Source organism: Anomaloglossus baeobatrachus, chromosome 8, assembly GCF_048569485.1.
Source record: "Anomaloglossus baeobatrachus isolate aAnoBae1 chromosome 8, aAnoBae1.hap1, whole genome shotgun sequence".
Lineage (NCBI taxonomy): Eukaryota > Metazoa > Chordata > Amphibia > Anura > Aromobatidae > Anomaloglossus > Anomaloglossus baeobatrachus.
In genome coordinates, this window is record NC_134360.1 from 223,865,464 (window position 1) to 223,888,771 (window position 23,308).

The 23,308-nt window shown below is 42.4% G+C and overlaps 1 protein-coding gene across 1 annotated transcript in view; it reads right to left on the reverse strand.

Moving 5' to 3' along the window:
- Positions 1-2,811: 2,811 nt before the first annotated feature.
- Positions 2,812-23,308, reverse strand: part of PTGFR (prostaglandin F receptor) — a 35,124-nt gene continuing 14,627 nt past the window's right edge. Inside the window, exon 3 of the mRNA XM_075320255.1 lies at positions 2,812-5,988. Coding sequence (XP_075176370.1) covers positions 5,653-5,988 — 336 coding nt within the window. The 3' untranslated portion in view covers positions 2,812-5,652. The remainder of the gene's footprint in view (positions 5,989-23,308) is intronic.

Consider the following 23,308-nt stretch of genomic DNA (forward strand, 5'->3'; position numbering starts at 1 on the left):
TAAAATCCAAGAAAATTTAAAAATAGATTTATATAAAGATGAGCGATTCTGACGGAATTTCGACTTGCAAATTTGCTCAAATTCAACAGGAAAATTTGATTTTCATAAAATCTTAGTCGTAGGGAATAAAATTGTTGGTAAGAGCCATTTGTTATGCTCCCGGGTCTCTGAAAACCCCAAAGCATAATAAATTAAGGGGTTAAAAAACAAATTTTATATGTGTGTGTGTATATATATATATATATATATATATATATATATATATATATATAGAGAGAGAGAGAGAGAGAGAGACACACACATTTTTTTTTATTATTATTATTTATTGTTATTTATTTTATTTTTTAACCCTAAATTTATTTAATATATATATATATATATATATATACACACATTTTTTTTATTATCTATTGTCATTTAGGTTTTGTTTTATCCCCTAAATTTTTTTATTTATTTATATATATATATATATATAGATATATAACTATATATATATATATAATATATATATAAATTTAGGGGTTAAAAAATAAAATAGATGAAAATAAATAATAAAATATATACACACACATACACATATATAAAATATATGTGTGTGTGTTTGTATTATATATATATATATATATATATATATATATATACACATATATATATATATGTATACATTACACTCACATGTCCTGGCAGCTCACTGGTTGGCCCTCCGTTGACTCGCTTCCTTCCTCCAGCTCCTGTCTTCTCTTATGTCTTCAGTCTTCAATGACTTTAGCACTTACTGGGCCTTATGACGTACATACATCGTCCCATGGTTTCATGATGTCACAGGAGTAGACGTGGAAGAGAAAACCAAAGTGAGGAAGTGAGTCAGCAGAGAACTAAGCAGCGAGCTCCGGCACTAGGTGAGTAGCAAAGTTAGGCTCTGTTCACACTAGAAAAAGGATTTTTGTCAAGAAATTTCTTGAGAGTCTGAAAAATTAGTGCACTTGTGGTCAAAAAACGCACCAATAATGCACCGAAAACCACATGCGTTTTTACCGCGTTTCTGTGCGTTTTTGGTGCATTTTTTCCTCAGGTTGGTCCCTGCATTTTTTAACCATTATCTATGGCAAAAAAACGCAGGTACCTGCAGAAAAGAAGTGACATGCACATACTTGATTGTATATGTTTATGTATATGATATGTACATGTATATGAGCCTCCTGAATTGTAAAGCGCTGCGGAATATGTTGGCGCAATAGAAATAAAGATTATTATTATTATTCTTTTTCTCAAGAAATTCTGCAGAAAGAATGGTCATGAGAAAAAAACGCAGTGTGCGCAGTTATTTTTTTTCCATAGGTTTTGCTGGGGAATGGCTGCAGAAAGGTTACAACGAATTTCTGCAGCAAAAACGCAAAAAAAATGCGGGTAAAACCGCAGTGTGTGAACAAGGCCTTAGTATAATTTTAGTTTTAATCTTTTAACCCTCCCCCCAGCCTTAAAAAGACTGAAACAAGATAGTGGCCAATAGAATTGCAAATATTTAGATTCTGACAAATCCAAATTTTTAGTAAAATTTTAATTGACCTTGAATCAATTTGCTCATTTCTAGCCTTAAAAAAACCCATGATTTTGTTCATGCAGCATCCATGCAAATAATAATAATAATAATAATAATTTATTCATTTATATAGCGCTATTAATTCCATAGCGCTTTACATACATTGGGAACACTATCCCCATTGGGGCTCATAATCTAAATTCCCTATCTTTATGTCTTTGGACTGTGGGAGGAAACCAGAGTACCCGGAGGAAACCCACGCAAACACGGGGAGAACTTACAAACTCCTTGCAGATGGTGCCCTTGGTGGGAATTGAACCCAGGACCTCAGCGCTGCAAGACTGCAGTGCTAACCACTGAGCCACCACAAGACTGCAGTGCTAACCACTGAGCCACCGAAATCTATGTGATTCCGTGGTCGCAGACTGCAAAGAAGTCAAGTGAAATTTTAAAATTCAGTCTTCCTACAGCTGCCACTAGAGGGAGCTCAGCGCATACTGTATCTACATTGACCTCAGTAATAATGATGTCTGCAGGGAGCTCCCCCTAGTGGCGGCTGCTGGCAGACAATATAATTTCAGTCTATAAGTATTAAGTGGATTTGTAACTTCAAACACTTTTAAAATATATTATTAAATTAATTAACCAAAATTTTGAACATAGACAATGACATTGTGTTAAAAAACAATCACATTAAAGCATTTTAGTGCATTATCTTATTCTTATTCTGGGTTTTACACAAAAAAAACTCCCCGATTGCAGCCAGGAAGAGATTTTTCTACATTGTTGTTTTCTTTCCCAGGGACAATAACAATATTGCTAACAGCTGATAGTAAGATCTGCCAAAAACAGACACCGAGCTAAAGATAATAAGTTATATCATTACTTTAATCCTGGATTTAATAATCCACCAAATCTGATAATCCCCCACATAGTGACATTATATTAGAGAATTTCATAATATCACAAGACTAAATCAAGAAGAAAAATCAAATTAGAAAACATATTAATAGGACAAAGGTTTTCTGTCCTCACAAGTTAGTTTGAAGACTTTTAGATAACTTTTTAGTTCAAATTCTGAAAATTTCATCGTCGGCATCATCATTCCCAGAGTTATTTCTACTGCATTTCAATAAAATCTACAGAAAGTGACAGTATAGTAATTTATTAAAAAGAACCTGTCACTTGCATAAATATTTAATTTTCTTTTTTTTTACCTGGTGTAAATGCCGCCGTTCTCCTGAATCCGGCGATGTTTTTCTTTTGTTCCTGCTCCTCTCCATTCCTGAGATATGGTCTCCTCTTCCCTATCTATAAATCAAGTCTTGTTGCCAACTGGGTGTGGTCATCAAGAAGAGAAAAGTTGACGAGCACTCCCACTTGGCTAAAAACCCCAGATTAAAGAAGAGGCCGTATCTCAGGAATGGAGAGGCGCAGAAACAAAAGACAAACATCGCCGGATTCAGTAGAACAGCGGCGTTTACACCAGATATAACAATGACATATTAATGACAAGTGACAGGGACCTCTTTAATTTTATTATAAAGAAAATTTATTTTGAAAATATTCTGTGTTGAATTTCTTTTTAGCTAAATATTTAAAAATTGGGGGAGATTAAAAAAAAAATAATTACAAAACATCTTCAAATCAACAGCGATCTGTAACATTTCCATTTCTCATAAAATATACGTTTTCTTTCCTAAATAATCGAAATCTGATATTTCATGTTAAATACTTGGACAAATGTACAATAAAAACTCCACATACACAAATACAAAACAGATAGATCTCGACCCTGGACATAAATACTTTTATATACAGTAATATTGCACTATTTTAAAACAACAATGCTACAAAAAAAAAAGCACATGAAACAAAAACATTTAAGACATTTACATTCCTTCATTTTTTTTTTTTCTCAAAAAATATAGATTTAGTTTATCTGTTAATTGTCTATTTGTAAGGCAATACTGACTGTATGTGGCGTGGTGGTTTTGGAGAACATCAAACTTTTCATAAAAGTAGCTTAAAAGAGAACCGTCAATATATTTTTTTTAGGAAGTAACAATATTCAGAATGAATATTTTGTATTGTATCCATAAAATGAAAAAGAAGTGAAGAAACAAAAGATGAAGGAGGAAAAACTCATCATTTCGGTCTTTTGATAAGATTAGCAATCATTTAAACAGTTATGAGTTATCTTGTTTGACAACAGTTTGATTAAATGCTTTATTGGCTTCTTTAGTTTATCGGGATATTTCGACATTAGAGAAAATTTTGACTCTTGGGCCGAGGATCTCCTGTTGCTGCGCTCAATGCAATGGTTCACAAATGGACTAAAAAATATTAATTTTTAAGAACATCTCGATGGTAGTATTTGGTCACCCGGATTCACAACATTCTCTAACTCATGAGCAACTTCTATCTTGTAAGGAAAAAAAGTTAATTTGCAAATATTGTAGGAATTCAGGCCAATCTCAACTTTTTGACCCCTTAGTAAATCACTGAATAAAGGCCCCGTTACACGCAGCGACATCTCTATCGATCTCGTTAATGATGTGACACACCCAGATCGTTGTTACGATTTGCCGAGATCGCTCATTGGTCGTTTAGTAGTAGTCACACGTACACATCTCACAAACGATGCTACATCGTTTAGCGATATATTGTTTGACCAAGGCGGTCGTGTGGATGTTGTTCGTCGTTGGCAGGGTGTCAAACGTAGCAATACATCTGCTGCGTTCCAAACGACGAACAATATTTTGAAACTGAGCGACGTGTCAACGATCAACGATTTTCACCCTATTTGCGATCGTTCGGACTCGCACGTAGGTGTCACACGCAACGACGTCGCTAACGATGCCGGATGTGCGTCACGGAATCCGTGACCCCGACAATAAATTGTAGCGTGTAACTGGGTTTTAAGACTTGGTAATTTTTGGATTTTTCTTGCCATGGAACCATTATTATAACTTGTGTATTTCTAAGCCAAAATACCTAAAACCTGGTCTGAATGATGAGTTATGGCCGCACACTTTAGTGGGTGATACAAAGTGGCCAACCTGTTCACAAAGCTCCAACTTCCATGGGACCAAAAGGAGAAAATATTATAAATTAGTGAATCGATTTGATGTGAATTTTTAGGAATATGTTAAACCCGGTGAATTCAATTTGATATTCACAAAAATAGTTTACACAATGTAGAATGTTGAGCCAAAGAAGGCAAACATGACCTCAGGTGCAGGCTTCCACATAGATATCACATCACATGGTATAGCGCAGCCAATCAGGAGGGACTATCGGAGTCACTATAAAAGCCAAGGCAGGGAAGGCAGCTGCCATGTTGTGGTGAGTCTGGATTGTAAGAGGATATCACAGCTTAGATAGACATAACACACCCAAGAAACTGTACAGATACTGTGTGACAACTCAGCAGTGAAGAGCGTTTCCCGTTCGTTTACCCATAGACAGATATATTGAGGTCACCTAGACATTAATAAGGCTGTGTTGGTGTTAAAATGCTTAAAATGGGGTCAGATATAGTCCTGGGGGATCTCAGAGTTACTCGTCTGGACACTCTGGAGTACTTTTGATTTGTTGTTGGGTAACTGTCCTCCAAACTTTTGGGGACGTTGGTAATTTTGAATTTCAAAAGATTCTCTAATCTCTAGTAAATATTGAAACTGGAAAATCCTTTAAAATGTTTCTTTTTTGTCACAATTAATTTTTCACAGAAATTTTTGAAAATATTCTCTGATATTTTAGGTTAATTTGGTTTTAATATTCAGTTATCCTCAGAGGTTTCTCCTTATCATCACTTGTATATGAGCTTCACGACACTTGCAATGTCAAGTTCTCCACAAATTCAACGAGGCGAAGTTGCCAAAAAGTTTACATGAAATTATCGTTTCCACTTGACAATGATATTTCCATGACTTACAGTCTTCTTTTTGGCATACAATGAGGTCTACGTTGCCGGCCGTGCCACGAAATATTTCACTCTGGACTTTTTTTTTTTTGATGGTCCATGAGATAACTTCACCGATTGGTGCTACGTCACCACGACATAGCACCGTCACTTACATATTTGGAAACACCATTGAAGAAACGGCTCATTTACGTTCGAGAAGTTCACATTTTTGTTCCACATCTGCCTTTGGGGAGATGCTGAAGGTGTTTGTTCGCGAGCTGGCAGGAGAGTCTGAGATCGTTGCGACCTTCAAAGAGTTTTTGATGGAGCTAAATTCCCACGCGTGTAAACTAATGATTTCTACGCCACAGCACCGCCGGGCGATTCTGAACAGTTTCCTCAGGACTGTTTTTCGTAGAAGAATATAAACCCATGGGTCCAATATTTGATTCCAAGTGGCCATTCGGAGAGAAAAAAGTATTGTCTTGTGAGGATCCTGGGATCCATAATTGTTTAGTCCAATGTTTGCCATTGTAACCTGAAAAAAATAAAATGTGTCCATTAATTTTAGATTTTCAGTTGAAAAATATTTTTTTTTAAATTTTTGCAAATGTTTTCAAAATACAAAACCTTCTTAGAATGTGAAGCTGTCACTCAACCTCTCATTTTAGACCTTCAACCTGCAAAACTGCCTAAAGGCTGCTTTACACGCAGTGACATCGCTAGTGATGTCACTAGCGATCACACCCGCCCCCGTCGTTTGTGCGTCACGGGCAAATTGCTGCCCATGGTGCACAATATCATTAGGACGCGTCACACATACTTACCTGCCTAGTGACTTCACTGAGGGCGGCGAACAACCTCTTTTTTAAGGGGAAAGTTCGTGCGCCGTCACAGCGACGTCACACAGCGGGCCGCCAATAGAAGCGGAGGGACGGAGACCAGCCGCATTAACGACACGCCCACCTCGTGGCCGGAAGGACGCAGGTACGTTGTTGATCGTCGTTCCCGGGGTGTCACACGTAGCGATGTGTGCTGCCTCAGGAACGACAAACAACCTGCGTCCTGCAACAGCAACGATATTTGGGAAATTAACGACGTATCAACGATTAGGCGAGTACTTTTGATCGTTAGTGGTCGCTCGTAGGTGTCACACGCAACGACGAAGCTAACGAGGCCGAATGTGCGTCACGAATTCCGTGACCCCGACGATATCTCGTTAGCGATGTCGTTGCGTGTAACGGGGCCTTAATCGTATCACAAGCAGAAGCAGCCGACGACGTAGACAGTTCACGGCATGGCTCAGTGGCCAAAGAGCATAAAAGGCCACAAAGTCTGTTTTTTTTAAAATGTCACCTTTTTTTAATATTTTTAATGTTTATTCTCTCTTATATTGGAAGGTACGTGTCCACACAAAAATGTCAGATATCTAGGTTAATACTATGGTAAAACGGGACCAAAGTCCCGTGAGCTCAACGGCCACTAATGACACATGGTAGAATGCAGGTTCGACAAACCACTGCACATCTGGATGTAGAGTAAAACCCATTTGTGGGAAGGAGTTAAATAATGCGTTTGACCCTTTATTTATTCAGCACTTAGATCTGGAAATACTTAACGAGTGAGATAAAGCTGTGGGCAAAAAAAATAATAATGCAACCTCCGTCCCGGCCATTAGCGAATAAGATTGATGAGAGATTTTATATAGACGTGGAAGGGAAACTTTCCAGGACCGCGGACACGGCAGGTACATTGTGCACTGTGAGATGAGGTCTTCCTCAAATTCCCCAATTTCACAGACTCTCACCTCCCCCAACTTTACATTAAAGAAGATGAAATATTCAGTGGCCGAACCAATATATACAAATTAATTTCTAAAGATCAAATTGTATAGTCGCCATCAATGACACCACAATAACTATAACTGTTGGACATACAATAATTTGGCTTTATGTCAATTTTGTGCCTATTTTTTAATACTTTTTGCTTCTTAATTCATTGTTGCAAATATGTTTTTTTCTGTTTGTAATTAGTTTTATCTTTTTACTTTATTTGCTAATTTATTTATTGTTGCACATATATTTTTTCTGTTTGCAATTTATTTTACCTTCTTACTCTATTTATTTTCTTATTTAACTTTTGTATCTTTCATTACTATTTTTCCTTTATATTCTAATTGTTCCTTTTTTCTTTATTATCATACATTACACATTGTTTTATACTATTTTATGGGTATTTTTTTATTTTATTTATTGTCACATAAATGTTTTTACATACATACTGTATATATATATATATATATATATATATATACATATATATATATATATTTATTTATATTTATATATATTGTATATTTTTGCATATATACAAAAAAGGAATGAAGAAAACCCAAATAAATATATATATATATATATATATATATATATATATATATATATATATGTATATATACGGTATATATATTTTTTTTATTCCTTTTTTGTATTTTTTTGATTATTTATTTCTGTATTTATTGTTGTATAAATGTTCTCTATGTATCTATATAAAGTCTATTTTTGCAATTTTTAAAATCTTTTTCCTTATTTATTGCTGCATATATGTTTTTTGTTTTTTCTTTTTACTATTTTGGATCTATTTTTCCTTTTCTTGTATAATTATGTATTAATTGGTGCAAATACGTGTTTTTGGTGCTTTACTTTTTATTAGCACATAAAAGACAAAATTTTTGTACGGAAAGTCACAAATGGCAGTATATATTAATACTGCTCATGATTCTGCATTTTCCATTTCACTGTATTTTTCTGAAATCAGTGTGGATACACCAAAACCATAATATGTGCCCGGACTGTTTTGTTCAGATTTATAACACGGCACATGTAGAAATCTAATTGGGTCAGGACTAGGCATTTATATGCTACGATTTTATACAAAGACATTTAGACTTTTTTTTTCTTTTCGATTTAGTACATTTTTTTAACAAAGTATGTAAATAAATAAATATATACCGTGTATATATATATATATATATATGAGTTGATAAAATAAAGATGTTTAAGTCCTTTCCACAGGATTGTCGGGGATCATTACTCTATTTCAGGAGGGATTTATTGCCCCTATTGGTTCTAGAAGCACAGGAATTTTCCATGATTGTTTCTCAACTGTTCCTCCTGGGTGTGTTCTTGAGGACCACACCCACTTTTCTAACAAGGCCACATTTCTATACAGAGGATGTGAGGCCGTATCTCAGCAAAAGAATGACGCAGAAGCAAAAGAAAAACATCACCGGATTCAGGAGAATAGCGGCATTTTCACCAGGTAAAATGATGTAACAATTCTTCTTTAATTTGCAGAGATATTTGGGAAAGATGCAGCATGTACCAGTGCTGCTCTTCTCTACCATGCGCTTTCTATGATACTGTCTGACAAGTTGCGTGGAATTAATTGAACCCAGCAGAAGTCTGAAAGCTTTTTTGTTTATTGGGGCTTATGTATCAAGCTACAGGTGCCAGAATTGTGTGTGTGTGTGTGTGGAGGGGGGGGGGGGTGTGAAACAGTCTTTCACGATGCCGCAAGATTTGTGATTCGTTCTAGATATTTTGGGCACAGATCCATTATTGCACTTGCTTTCTTTTTCTTTGTCTAGTTTTTGGTGTTTTTCACCTGTTTTTCTTTTGCTCTTTATTTTTCTTTTTATTTGCACCTTGTTATATAAGTTCAACTATTATTTTTTCATATTTGACATTGTTGGCGGAGTTTGGGGTTTCCAGATGTTTTTGGCTGATACATCAATTGCAAGATTGCCTTCTGGTATTTTTATGTACGCCTGAAATTTCTATGCAAAATTTGCAACATTTTATGCTTAAAAAAGTTTCAAAACAAGTTAGGCTGCTTTCACACTACGTTTTTTTAACATGCGTCATGAACATTTTTTTGTTGTAAAAGCGGATCCTGCTTTTACAGCAAAAAAACGCATGCAAACGCATGTGTTATTTTGCAGGATCCTGTCACTTTAAGTTTATGGGCGGGCATTGGAGTCATGTGATCGGGAGTCAGTGGAACTGAACGTGATAGACTGGGAGCCGGCATCTGACAGCTGCGGAGGCTCGTAACCAAGGTAAACATCGGGTAACTTGCTTGGATACCCGATATTTACCTTGGTTACGAGCATCCGCAGCTGCTAGGAGCCGGGCTCCCTGCACACGTAACCAATGTAAACATCGGGTAACTAAGAGAAGCGCTTTGCTTGGTTACCCAATATTTACCTTGGTTACGAGTGTCTGCAGCTCTCAGGCGGAGGAGAGAGAGGAGAGGGAGAGGGAGGGGGAGAGAGGGAGGGGGAGAGAGACAGAGAGGGAGAGGGAGAGAGGGAGGGGGAGAGAGACAGAGAGGGAGAGGGAGAGAGGGAGGGGGAGAGAGAGACTGATCACCCGAGGCTGGTTTCTGTGCATGCTCAGTAGAGCAAGCAGGATCCTGTCTATCAGCATGCCACCGTTCACATACGTTTGCATGCAGTATAGTCAGGATCCAGCAATTTGCAATATTTGGACGCAGCTCAAAAACGCTACAAGTAGCGTTTTTGAAAAATGTTAAAAAACAGCAAGTCGCTGGATTCTTATTATAACGCACGCAAACGCAGGTGAACGCATGTTGACGCGAGTCCATTGCAAATGCATTGAAATGAAAACGCATTTGCACTGGATCCGGTTTTGCGTTAAAAAACGTTCAGGACGCATGTTAAAAAACGTAGTGTGAAAGCAGCCTTAAAGATAAAAATGAAGATCATTTTGAAGAATTTGTCTCAAAAAGCATCAATAAATCCCACAAGTAAAAAAAAATAGCAACTTCAAAAATACTACAAATGACAAAAGTGGGTAATTTTTGCTCTTTCTCTGATGAAATGGGCATGGTTTACTACGAAATGATTGTGGCATAATGTTTGCAAAAAACCAAAAAAATAAATAAATTTTGTCACGAACGTCTGGCACAAAGTTATCCAATAGGTAGTGTAAACTTAAACTAGACAATCTTAAAGTTAGGACAAACAAATAAATGTCTATGAGCTCGCCACGATGATTATGGTATAAGATAATTTAGTCAGATTTATGAAACAGTTTGAACTATTGTGATAAATCTGGTGAATTTTAAGACTTAGGCTATGTGCGCACTAGAAATGTGAAGTTTCTCAAGAAAATTTCTTGAGAAACTTCTGCCAGTGAAAGATTTCCGGACCTGCGGAAAAAATCCGCACCAAATCCGCACGCGGTTTTGCCGCGGATTTGCCGCGGATTTACTGCGGATTTACCGCAGGTTTGTCCCTGCAATAAATAATAAAGATAATCGATAGACAGATAATGGATAGAGGGAAAGATGGATAGATAGATAGATGAATAGATGAATAGATAGATAGATAGATAGAGGGATAGATGGATAGATAGATAGAGGGATAGATGGATAGATAGATAGAGGGATAGATAGATAGAGGGATAGATAGATAGATGAGAAAAACCTATATAATGTTCCACCTCCCTGCATTTTCTAAGCTGGCACCCTTTGGTGACTTTCATGTGGCACTAAAGGGTGCTTAGCCTTGTATTTAGCCATAAAATAAATAAATAATTAAAAAAAAACGACATGAGGTCCCCCCATTTTTTGTAACCAGCTAGGGTAAAGCAGACGGCTGCAGCCTGCAGACCACCGCTGGCAGCTTCACCTTGGCTGATAATCCAAAATAGTGGGCACCCCACGCTGTTATTTTAAATTATATAAATAATTTAAAACAAAAAACGTGCGGTCCCCCCCATATTGGATCACCAGCCAAGGTAAAGCGGACAGCTGGGGTCTGATATTCTCAGACTAGGGAGGTCCACTGTTATTGGACACTCCCCAGCCTAAAAATAGCAGGCCGCAGCCGCCCCAGAAGTGGCGCATCCATTAGACGTGCCAATCCTGGCGCTTTGCCCCAGCTCATCCCGCGCCCTGGTGCGTTGGCAAACGGGGTAATATATGGGGTTGATGCCAGATGTGTAATGTCACCTGGCATCAAGCCCTGGGGTTGGTGAGGTCAGGTGTCTATCAGATACCCGACATCACCCACCCAGTCAGTAATAATTAAAAAATAGACAACAAAAAAAGTTTTATTTGAAAAAACACTCCCCACATAGCCTCTTTAACCAATTTATTGAAAAGAACAATCAATCCACGTCCGGCGTAATCCAATAAGGGGGGGGGGGGGGGTCCCACGGCGATCCATACCATAGTCACTGTCCCAGTCGATGAAGAACAGAATGTTCCCCATTGGCTGGGAGAGCAATGCAGTGACCTGAGCTAACATCAATAGGTCAGCTCAGGTCACTGCAGGGGATGCCGAGTGCTGCCATCAGGAGCATAGATGAGATCATTACCTTCTGTGATCATCTCCTGTACTGCTGATGTCAGCGCTGTCACTGACTTCTATGCCCGCCGCGTTGTCAGAAGTATCGCGAGAGCCCGTGACGTCACCGCTAGTGACAGTCTCGGGCCGCTCGCGAGACGGGCATAGACAGCAGTGACCGCGGTGACGTCAGGAGGCAGGAGATCGTCACAGCAGGTAATGATCTCACCTCCTGACAGCAGCGATCGTCATCCCCGCGGCTCCCAGCACTGCAGGATGTCAGTGTCTGCCTGCGCTGCCGCGTGACAGGCTGCTGACACTGCGGGCAGACACTGACACTGCAGTGCAGGCAGCCGCGGGGCCGGAGCAGGACACAGACTGCACGGGCACCTGGAGGTCACACGGAAGTGCTTCTGTGCGGCGTCCAGGGAGTGTGACGTCTGTGTTTACTCTGCTCCGCTTCCTCTTCCTGGCATAATGACATCGCTTCCTGCAAAACCGCAGGCAGCGATGAGCATTCCCGCAGGTAATTCGCGGCTATTCCGGTGGTATACCGCACATCATTGCTACCTGCGGAATACCCCCGGAATACCGCAGGTACCTGCGGAAATTAATGGACATGCACATTTTCTCAAGAAAGTTTCTCGAGAAAATTTTCTCAAGAAATTTTCTTGAGAAAAATCCGCACAGTGCGCACAGCTATTTTTTTTTCTCATTGAATTTCATGGGAAATGTCTGCACAAAGATTGCAGACATTTCTCAAGAAATTTCCGGGGCAAATCCGCGGGTAAATCCGCAGGTAAAAAGCTCTAGTGCGCACATAGCCTTAGCCTAATTTAGATCTATCTAAGAATTTGCAAAGTAAAAAAAAGTACAAAACTGTCAAAAAGTCTTAAAAAGTCCCAGATAGAAATGAGCAAATTGATTCAATGAGAGTCAAAATTGTGTCATATTAAAAGTTTTCCCCTCAGACCCCACTATAGCTTCTCATAAGCCGGATCCGATCTCATACTTTGCACTGACGAGGGACAATCATCCCGAAACAATGTGTCTGCAAATTGAGGTTCTGGTCTGGCATAAATCCTAGGTCATATGAAAAAACTCATTGGAGAGTCACTTTTGACTTTTAAGCCCGCTACACACGCTTCAATATATCTCACAATCCGTCGTTGGGGTCAAGTTGTAAGTGACGCACATCCGGCATCGTTTGTGAGGTATCTGCGTGTGACATCTACGTGCAATCAGGATTGAACGCAAAACCGTTGATCGCAAACACATCGTATCTTTGTCTAGAATTGAGCGTTTTGTTGCACGAACCTAGTCAATTGTAACGTGTGACATCCCTCATACGATTTTGGTGTCTGAGGCTATGTGCGCAGGTGTGCGCTCTGCACCGCAGCTTAAAAAAGGTCCGCTTCAGAGCGCAGCTGAAAAACTGCGTTCTGAAGCGCCTCACAATGTCTGTCATTCAGTAATCTCTGTCAGTCGATCACTATCTCTGTCCCTCACTCTCTGTCCATGTCAGTCTATCCCCCTCTCTCATATACTCACCGATCCCCGGTGCAGCGCTGCACGGCATTCACACTGCTCCGGCGGCTTTTACTGTTTTGAAAAAGCCGGCCGCCCATTAAACAATCTCGTATTCCCTGCTTTTCCCGCCCACCGGCGCCTATGATTGGTTGCAGTGAGACACGCCCCCACGCTGAGTGACAGGTGTCACACTGCACCCAATCACAGCAGCCGGTGGGCGTGTCTATACTGTGTAGTGAAATAAATAATTAAATAATTAAAAAAACGGCGTGCGGTCCCCCCAATTTTAAAACCAGCCAGATAAAGCCATACGGCTGAAGGCTGGTATTCTCAGGATGGGGAGCTCCACGTTATGGGGAGCCCCCCAGCCTAACAATATCAGCCAACAGCCGCCCAGAATTGCCGCATACATTAGATGCGACAGTTCTGGGATTGTACCCGGCTCTTCCCGATTTGCCCTGGTGCGTTGGCAAATCGGGGTAATAAGGAGTTATTGGCAGCCCATAGCTGCCAATAAGTCCTAGATTAATCATGTCAGGCGTCTATGAGACACCCTCCATGATTAATCTGTAAGTTACAGTAAATAAACACACACACCCGAAAAAATCATTTATTAGAAATAAAAAACACAAACATATACCCTGGTTCACCACTTTAATCAACCCCAAAAAGCCCTCCATGTCCGGCGGAAGCCAGGATGCTCCAGCGTCGCTTCCAGCTCTGCTGCATGGAGGTGACCGGAGCTGCAGCAGACACCGCCGCTCCGGTCACCTCCACACAGCAAATGAAGACAGCCGTGCGATCAGCTGATCTGTCACTGAGGTCACCCGCTGTCACTGGATCCAGCGGTGGCCGCGGGTAACCTCAGTGACAGCTCAGCTGATCGCGCTACTCACCTCAGTTACTGCGTGGAGGTGAGAGGAGCGGCGGTGAGTAGCGCGATCAGCTGAGCTGTCACTGAGGTCACCCGCTGTCACTGGATCCAGCGGTGGCCGCGGGTAACCTCGGTGACAGCTCAGCTGATCGCGCTACTCACCTCAGTTACTGCGTGGAGGTGAGAGGAGCGGCGGTGAGTAGCGCGATCAGCTGAGCTGTCACTGAGGTTACCTGCGGCCACCGCTGGATCCAGTGACAGCGGGTAACCTCAGTGACAGCTCAGCCGATCGCGCGGCTGTCTTCAGTTGCCGCGTGGAGGTGACAGGAGCGGCTGTGTCTGCTGCAGCTCCGGTCACCTCCATGCAGCAGCGCTGGAAGCGACGCTGGAGCATCCTGGATTACGCCGGACATGGAGGGCTTTTTGGGGCTGATTAAAGTGGTTAACCAGGGTATATGTTTGTGTTTTTTATTTCTAATAAAGGATTTTTTCGGGTGTGTGTGTTTATTTACTGTAATTTACAGATTAATCATGGAAGGTATCTTATAGACACCTGACATGATTAATCTAGGACTTATTGGCAGCTATGGGCTGCCAATAACTCCTTATTACCCCGATTTGCCAACGCACCAGGGCAAATCGGGAAGAGCCGGGTACAGCCCCAGAACTGTCGCATATAATGTATGCGGCAATTCTGGGCGGCTGTTGGCTGATATTGTTAGGCTGGGGGGCTCCCCATAACGTGGAGCTCCCCATCCTGAGAATACCAGCCTTCAGCCGTATGGCTTTATCTGGCTGGTTTTAAAATTGGGGGGACCGCACGCCGTTTTTTTGAATTATTTAATTATTTATTTCACTACACAGTATAGACACGCCCACCGGCTGCTGTGATTGGGTGCAGTGTGACACCAGTCACTCAGCGTGGGGGCGTGTCTCACTGTAACCAATCATAGGCGCCTGTGGGCGGGGAAAGCAGGGAATACGAGATTGTTTAATGGGCGGCCGGCTTTTTCAAAACAATAAAAGCCGCCGCAGCAGTGTGAATGCCGTGCAGAGCCGCGCCGGTGATCGGGGAACGGTGAGTATATGAGAGAGCGCTGCTCAATTCAGTTACTCAGGAGTTTAGCGGTCACCGGTGAGTCCTTCATAGGTGACCGCTAATCAGGACGCGACACAGACAGAGCCGCAGCATGACAATGAAGTCGGGTGAAGTTCACCCGAGTTCATTCTGACAGTACGGCTCTGTCTGTGTCTGCTGTCATCGGCCATTCAGCTCTGCTACATGGCTGTCTGTGTCTGCTGTCAGCGGCCATGTAGCAGAGCTGAATGGCAGATGACATAGTAAAAACGCATCCCTACACATTACACACACTTGGCAAGTCAATAAATAAAAAAAAAAAAAAGGTGCCCAATGCATACGTCACAGAACACATGATCTAAAGGATCGCACACAAAATTGATCAATTTAACATAGACTACTAACGCTCGTGTGACAGCAAATGAACGACCTACGTGCAATCTCATAAGATCCCGTATGCAACCTGGGCGTGTCACATCGCAAATGCGATTGTACAACTAATTGCAACGTGTAAAGCAGGCTTTAGGATTGCTACTTCCAATAGGTGGCGCTAGAGTTTGTCTCCTTCCTCCCTGAAGAGACAATTTGGGAATTTTTAGGAATTCTCTGGACCTGGCATATTGAAACAATGTACGATTTTCATAATGCGAATTGCTTAAGGAGGCCTTCTCCATTTTTCATGTTGCAGAAGATTTTATCCGCCAGTGAAGAATCCCGCCCAGACTTCCCCATAATTCTCTGCTTCTAACAAATAACATTGTATAGTGCAAGAAATCAGGAAGGACTACCATAGCCACTATAAAAGCCGAGGCAGGGAATGCAGCAGAAGTGCGATGGCTCTAGATAGTGAGAAGATTTCACAGCTTACAACTCATTTTTTACAACTGTGGGCTCTGGATCAATTCGATTTGCTGTGAATTACATTTCCTAGGAATATTTTGCAAAACTGCTAAATTTGAATTGGAAAAGTTTCCAGCCCTACTGTAATCTGACCTGACCTAAGTGAATGCTTTGTCTGCTTTTAGGAAAAGTTGCAATTCCAAATCCTTCCTGGAGTGATTAGGAATATCCAGGATTACCAAGAATGGTCCCAAAATGAGCTAACGGTAAAATGACCAGTGAAGGTGTTCAGGGAAATAACTGCCGGCGTTTTCCTGAAGCAGCTTTGTCTGGGAAAACTCTGTGGCTGCACCGACGTTGAGATTATGCAAAGTGCTCCCACCCTCAGGTTTTTACAGGACAGGACGTAATTTCAGCATTATTAACATTTTATTTGTCAGGTCTCCGTAAGGAGAATAGTCTTCCCCCATGGTCCCCACATAGCTTCTCATAGGCCAGATCAAATACCCACACTTTGCACTGACGAGGGGCAATCACCCCGAAACACTGTGTCTGCAAATTGGGATTCTGATCTGGCATATATCCTAGGTCATATGAAAAGGCTTGTTAAAAAGGCCACTTTTGACTTTTAGGATTGCTACTTCCAATAGGTGGCGCTAGAGTTTGTCTCCTTTCCTGGAGAGACAATTTGAAAAATTCCCAGAGGGTCATTGCAGCTATAAGTCCCCTTACCACTGACAGCCAGACTGGTTTGTCAGGTCTCCATAAGGAGAATAGTCTTCCCCATGGTCCTCACATAGCTTCTCATAGGCCAGATCAGATACCCACACTTTGCACTGACGAGGGGCAATCACCCCGAAACACCGTGTCTGCAAATTGGGATTCTGATCTGGCATATATCCTAGGTCATATGAAAAGGCTTGTTAAAAGGTCACTTTTGACTTTTAGGATTGCTACTTCCAATAGGTGGCGCTAGAGTTTGTCTCCTTTACTGGAGAGACAACATGAAAAACTGGGGATTTTTCATGCTAAAAAATGCACATCATGAAAAAGCTTAAATAAAAAGGTTTCAGTTCTTGCTGTTCTTGCTTTGGTGCATTATCTGTAGTGGGGTTTTTTTGGGGGGGGGGAAATTTTCTTCTTTAATTGATTCAGAAGTCAAATTTCAAGAGTTTTTTTGAGCAGAAACGCTTCAAGAACTGCAGGGTTTTTTCTGCAACAATCTAGCAAAATGCGGGAACGGACGCTGCTGATGGTCGTCCCTTGTAGAGAGGATGTAGGCTCCGATATTGGCGATATTTTTTGGGTTCACGTTTCGAGACTGTATTGTCTTCTTCACGGTATGTGTTTTCTGTTTTCGAGTTTCAAAGAGGTTTCCTTGAAGAAAGTGGTGGTCTTTTTCCATGGAAGTAAGGAAGAAGTTTGGGAGTTCTACGAGTTGTTCTTACACAATGTTTGTGTCCTCGGTGTTTACATTTCCTCAGACTTAACTTTGTATCAATTGCAAACATCAATCTTGAAATCCTCATGCGTCATATGGGTGAGCGCGGTGCACGGAGCGTCACCAAAACAAGGTGATTTCCTGCGTGAAGAAGTGTAAACAACATTCTCCAAGCACTTTCTGTAGTGGAAGAAAGTGCATAAGACATAATGTCAATTCCACTAATCCAGCACAAATCCTGCTAATGTCTTATGGCTAATGAGTGACAGCGCGGGGTCCTGGGCCTCAGTCCAAAGGCTATAACTGGCCCCCAGATATTACATCTTATTTATGGCACCAGCTTCCTCTACCACCAGGGCACCTGCAACATCTGAAACTCCTACAGATAAGCTACAACTGATAGTCCAGGGGGCAGCAATGAGGTATGGTAAAGACAGCTGTAGAGAAAGTCCGGGGAGCAGCAGAAGAGCATGCACCTACAGGAGGAAACTGTGCAACAGCAGAAGAGCATGCATCTACAGGAGGAAACTGTGCAACAGCAGAAGAGCATGCATCTACAGGAGGAAACTGTGCAACAGCAGAAGAGCATGCATCTACAGGAGGAAACCGTGTGACAGCAGAAGAGCATGTATCTACAGGAGGAACCTGTGCAAGAGCAGAAGAGCATGCATCTACAGGAGGAAACTGTGCAACAGCAGAAGAGCATGCATCTACAGGAGGAAACTGTGCAACAGCAGAAGAGCATGCATCTACAGGAGGAAACTGTACAACAGCAGAAGAGCATGCATCTACAGGAGGAAACTGTGCAACAGCAGAAGAGCATGCATCTACAGGAGGAAACTGTGCAACAGCAGAAGAGCATGCATCTATAGGAGGAAACTGTGCAACAGCAGAAGAGCATGCATCTACAGGAGGAAACTGTGCAACAGCAGAAGAGCATGCATCTACAGGAGGAAACTGTGCAGCAGCAGAAGAGCATGCACCTACAGGAGGAAACTGTGCAACAGCAGAAGAGCATGTAGCTGCAGGAGGAAACTGTGCAACAGCAGAAGAGCATGCATCTACAGGAGGAAACTGTGCAGCAGCAGAAGAGCATGCACCTACAGGAGGAAACTGTGCAACAGCAGAAGAGCATGTAGCTGCAGGAGGAAACTGTGCAACAGCAGAAGACCATGCATCTACAGGAGGAAACTGTGTGACAGCAGAAGAGCATGTATCTATAGGAGGAAACTGTGCAACAGCAGGAGAGCATGCATCTACAGGAGGAAACCGTGTGACAGCAGAAGAGCATGCACCTACAGGAGGAAACCGTGCAACAGCAGGAGAGCATGCATCTGTAGGAGGAAACTGTGCAACAGCAGAAGAGCATGCACCTACAGGAGGAAACTGTGCAACAGCAGAAGAGCATGCATCTACAGGAGGAAACTGTACAACAGCAGAAGAGCATGCATCTACAGGAGGAAACTGTGCAACAGCAGAAGAGCATGCATCTACAGGAGGAAACTGTGCAACAGCAGAAGAGCATGCATCTACAGGAGGAAACTGTGCAACAGCAGAAGAGCATGCATCTACAGGAGGAAACCGTGTGACAGCAGAAGAGCGTGTATCTACAGGAGGAACCTGTGCAAGAGCAGAAGAGCATGCATCTACAGGAGGAAACTGTGCAACAGCAGAAGAGCATGCATCTACAGGAGGAAACTGTGCAACAGCAGAAGAGCATGCATCTACAGGAGGAAACTGTACAACAGCAGAAGAGCATGCATCTACAGGAGGAAACTGTGCAACAGCAGAAGAGCATGCATCTACAGGAGGAAACTGTGCAACAGCAGAAGAGCATGCATCTATAGGAGGAAACTGTGCAACAGCAGAAGAGCATGCATCTACAGGAGGAAACTGTGCAACAGCAGAAGAGCATGCATCTACAGGAGGAAACTGTGCAGCAGCAGAAGAGCATGCACCTACAGGAGGAAACTGTGCAACAGCAGAAGAGCATGTAGCTGCAGGAGGAAACTGTGCAACAGCAGAAGAGCATGCATCTACAGGAGGAAACTGTGCAGCAGCAGAAGAGCATGCACCTACAGGAGGAAACTGTGCAACAGCAGAAGAGCATGTAGCTGCAGGAGGAAACTGTGCAACAGCAGAAGACCATGCATCTGTAGGAGGAAACTGTGCAACAGCAGAAGAGCATGCACCTACAGGAGGAAACTGTGCAACAGCAGAAGAGCATGTATCTACAGGAAGAACCTTTGCAACAGCAGAAGAGCATGCATCTACAGGAGGAAACTGTGCAACAGTAGAAGAGCATGTAGCTGCAGGAGGAAACCGTGTGACAGTAGAAGAGCATGCATCTACAGGAGGAAATTATGCAACAGCAGAAGAGCATGTAGCTGCAGGAGGAAACTATGCGACAACAGAAGAGCATGCATCTACAAGAGGAAACTGTGCAACAGCAAAAGATCATGCATCTGTAGGAGGAAACTGTGCGACAACAGAAGAGCATGCATCTGTAGGAGGAAACTGTGCAACAGCAGAAGATCATGCATCTGTAGGAGGAAACTGTGCAACAGTAAAAGACCATGCATCTGTAGGAGGAAACTGTGCAACAGCAGAAGAGCATGCATCTGTAGGAGGAAACTGTGTGACAACAGAAGACCATGCATCTGTAGGAGGAAACTGTGCAACAGCAGAAGATCATGCATCTGTAGGAGGAAACTGTGCAACAGTAAAAGACCATGCATCTGTAGGAGGAAACTGTGCAACAGCAGAAGAGCATACATCTGTAGGAGGAAACTGTGCAACAACAGAAGAGCATGCATCTGTAGGAGGAAACTGTGCAACAGCAGAAGAGCATGCATCTGTAGGAGGAAACTGTGCAACAGTAAAAGACCATGCATCTGTAGGAGGAAACTGTGCAACAGCAGAAGAGCATGCATCTGTAGGAGGAAACTGTGTGACAACAGAAGACCATGCATCTGTAGGAGGAAACTGTGCAACAGCAGAAGATCATGCATCTGTAGGAGGAAACTGTGCAACAGTAAAAGACCATGCATCTGTAGGAGGAAACTGTGCAACAGCAGAAGAGCATACATCTGTAGGAGGAAACTGTGCAACAACAGAAGAGCATGCATCTGTAAGAGTAAACTGTGCAACAGCAGAAGAGCATGCATCTGTAGGAGGAAACTGTGCGACAACAGAAGACCATGCATCTGTAGGAGGAAACTGTGCAACAGCAGAAGATCATGCATCTGTAGGAGGAAACTGTGCAACAGTAAAAGACCATGCATCTGTAGGAGGAAACTGTGCAACAGCAGAAGAGCATGCATCTGTAGGAGGAAACTGTGCAACAGCAGAAGAGCATGCATCTACAGGAGGAAACTGTGCAACAGCAGAAGACCATGCATCTACAGGAGGAAACTGTGCAACAGCAGAAGAGCATACATCTGTAGGAGGAAACTGTGCAACAGCAGAAGAGCATGTAGCTGCAGGAGGAAACTGTGCAACAGCAGAAGACCATGCATCTACAGGAGGAAACTGTGCAGCAGAAGAGCATGCATCTGCAGGAGGAAACTGTGCAACAGCAGAAGAGCATGCATCTACAAGAGGAAACTGCAACAGCAGAAGAGCATGCATCTGCAGGAGGAAACTGTGCAACAGAAGAAGACTATGCATCTGTAGGAGAAAACTGTGCAACAACAGAAGAGCATGCATCTACAGGAGGAAACTATGCAACAATAGAAGAGCATGTAGCTGCAGGAGGAAACTGTGCAACAGCAGAAGACCATGTATCTATAGGAGGAAACTGTGCAACAGCAGAAGAACATGCTTCTGCAGGAGGAAACTGCATCAGCAGAAGAGCATGTAGCTGCAGGAGAAATGTGATACCATGTGAGGAGCATGCATATGTAGGAGGAAACTGTGCAACAGCAGAAGAGCATGCATCTACAGGAGGAAACTGTGCAACAACAGAAGAGCATGTAGCTGCAGGAGAAATGTGACAGCATGTGAGGAGCATGCATTTGTAGGAGGAAACTGTGCAACAGCAGAAGAGCATGCATCTACAGGAGGAAACTGTGCATCAGCAGAAGAGCATGCATCTACAGGAGGAAACTGTGCAACAGCAGAAGAGCATGCATCTACAGGAGGAAACAAGTACAAAAAACAAACAAAACCGCTCACCACTGCAGAGACAAGCCTGAATATATCCTCCTGTTAGTCCCCTTTGGTCCGGCACGGATTACGGCAGCAAGCCGAGAAGATAATAGAAGAAAGCAGTGGAAAAATCCAGCTGGACTCCAAAGGGATAAATAAAAATGCTTCTTTATTTATATCAACTCGATTAAAAATATATATCCATTTCTCAATTAAAGACACCGGCTTGTTCACACTGATGCATGGCAGATGTATACTACTACGCGTTTCGGCGGAACGCCTTCCTCAGGTCATGAGGTCTTTACTTGAGAAATGGATATATATTTTTAATCGAGTTGATATAAATAAAGAAGCATTTTTATTTATCCCTTTGGAGTCCAGCTGGATTTTTCCACTGCTTTCTTCTATTACAGGAGGAAACCGTGTGACAGCAGAAGAGCATGTAGCTGCAGGAGGAAACCGTGCAACAGCAGAAGAGCATGCATCTGTAGGAGAAAACTGTGCAACAGCAGAAGACCATGCATCTACAGGAGGAAACTGCAACAGCAGAAGAGCATGTAGCTGCAGGAGGAAACCGTGTGACAGAAAGAGAAGAGCATGCATCTGCAGGAGGAAACCATGTAACAGCAGAGGAGCATGTAGCTTCAAAAAGAACCTGTGCAACAGCAGAAGAGCATGTAGCTGTAGGAGGAAACTATGTGACAGCAGAAGAGCAAATAGCTGCAGAAAGAACCTGTGCAGCAGCAGTAGCGTATGTTGCTGCAGGCGGAAACCGTGTCCCAGCAGAAGAGCAAGTAGCTGCAGAAAGAAGCTGTGCAACAGCAGAATGTAGCTGCAGGCGGAAACTGTCACAGCAGAAGAGCATGCATCTGTAGTAGTAAACTGTGCAACAGCAGAACATGTACCTGCAGGAGAAAACTGTGACAGCATGCCAGGAGCAAGCATCTGCATGAGAAACCATGCAACAGCAGAAGCGCATGTAGCTGCAGGAGGAAACTGCAACAGCAGGAGAGAAGCATGCATCTGCACGAAAAAAACATGCAACAGGACGAGAAGACAATGCACCTGCAGAAGCAAACCATGAAACAACAGAAGAGCATGTAGCTGCAGGAGGCAGCCATGTGACTGCAGGAGTAGAGCATGCAGCTGCAGGAGGAAACTCAGAGGAAGCAGGAAGAGACCATGTGCCAACAGGAGGTGAGGTGCAGCTGTAGGAGGAAACCATGTGCCAGCAGGAATGACAGTGCGGCAGCAGAAGATGGACCATATGGGAACAAAAAAAAACAACATACTGCAGCAAGATGGAGACCATGCAGCAGCAGGAGATGATTATGCGGCAGGAAGAAAAGATCACGAGATAAGAGAAGACCAAGTGGCAGCAGCATGAGGTGCTTATAACTGTGAGAGGTTTTGTCAGTTCCAGCGCTCTGCCCAATCCTCCATGTTTAGAAATTACCCTGATGAGGTGACTCTTACAGTGACATCACAGAACCACAACGGCCAATCAGGGCTAAAGATGAGTGAATAACATTGAAAATTGCAATGAAAAAAAGTTAACTTTTCTTCGGGTGAC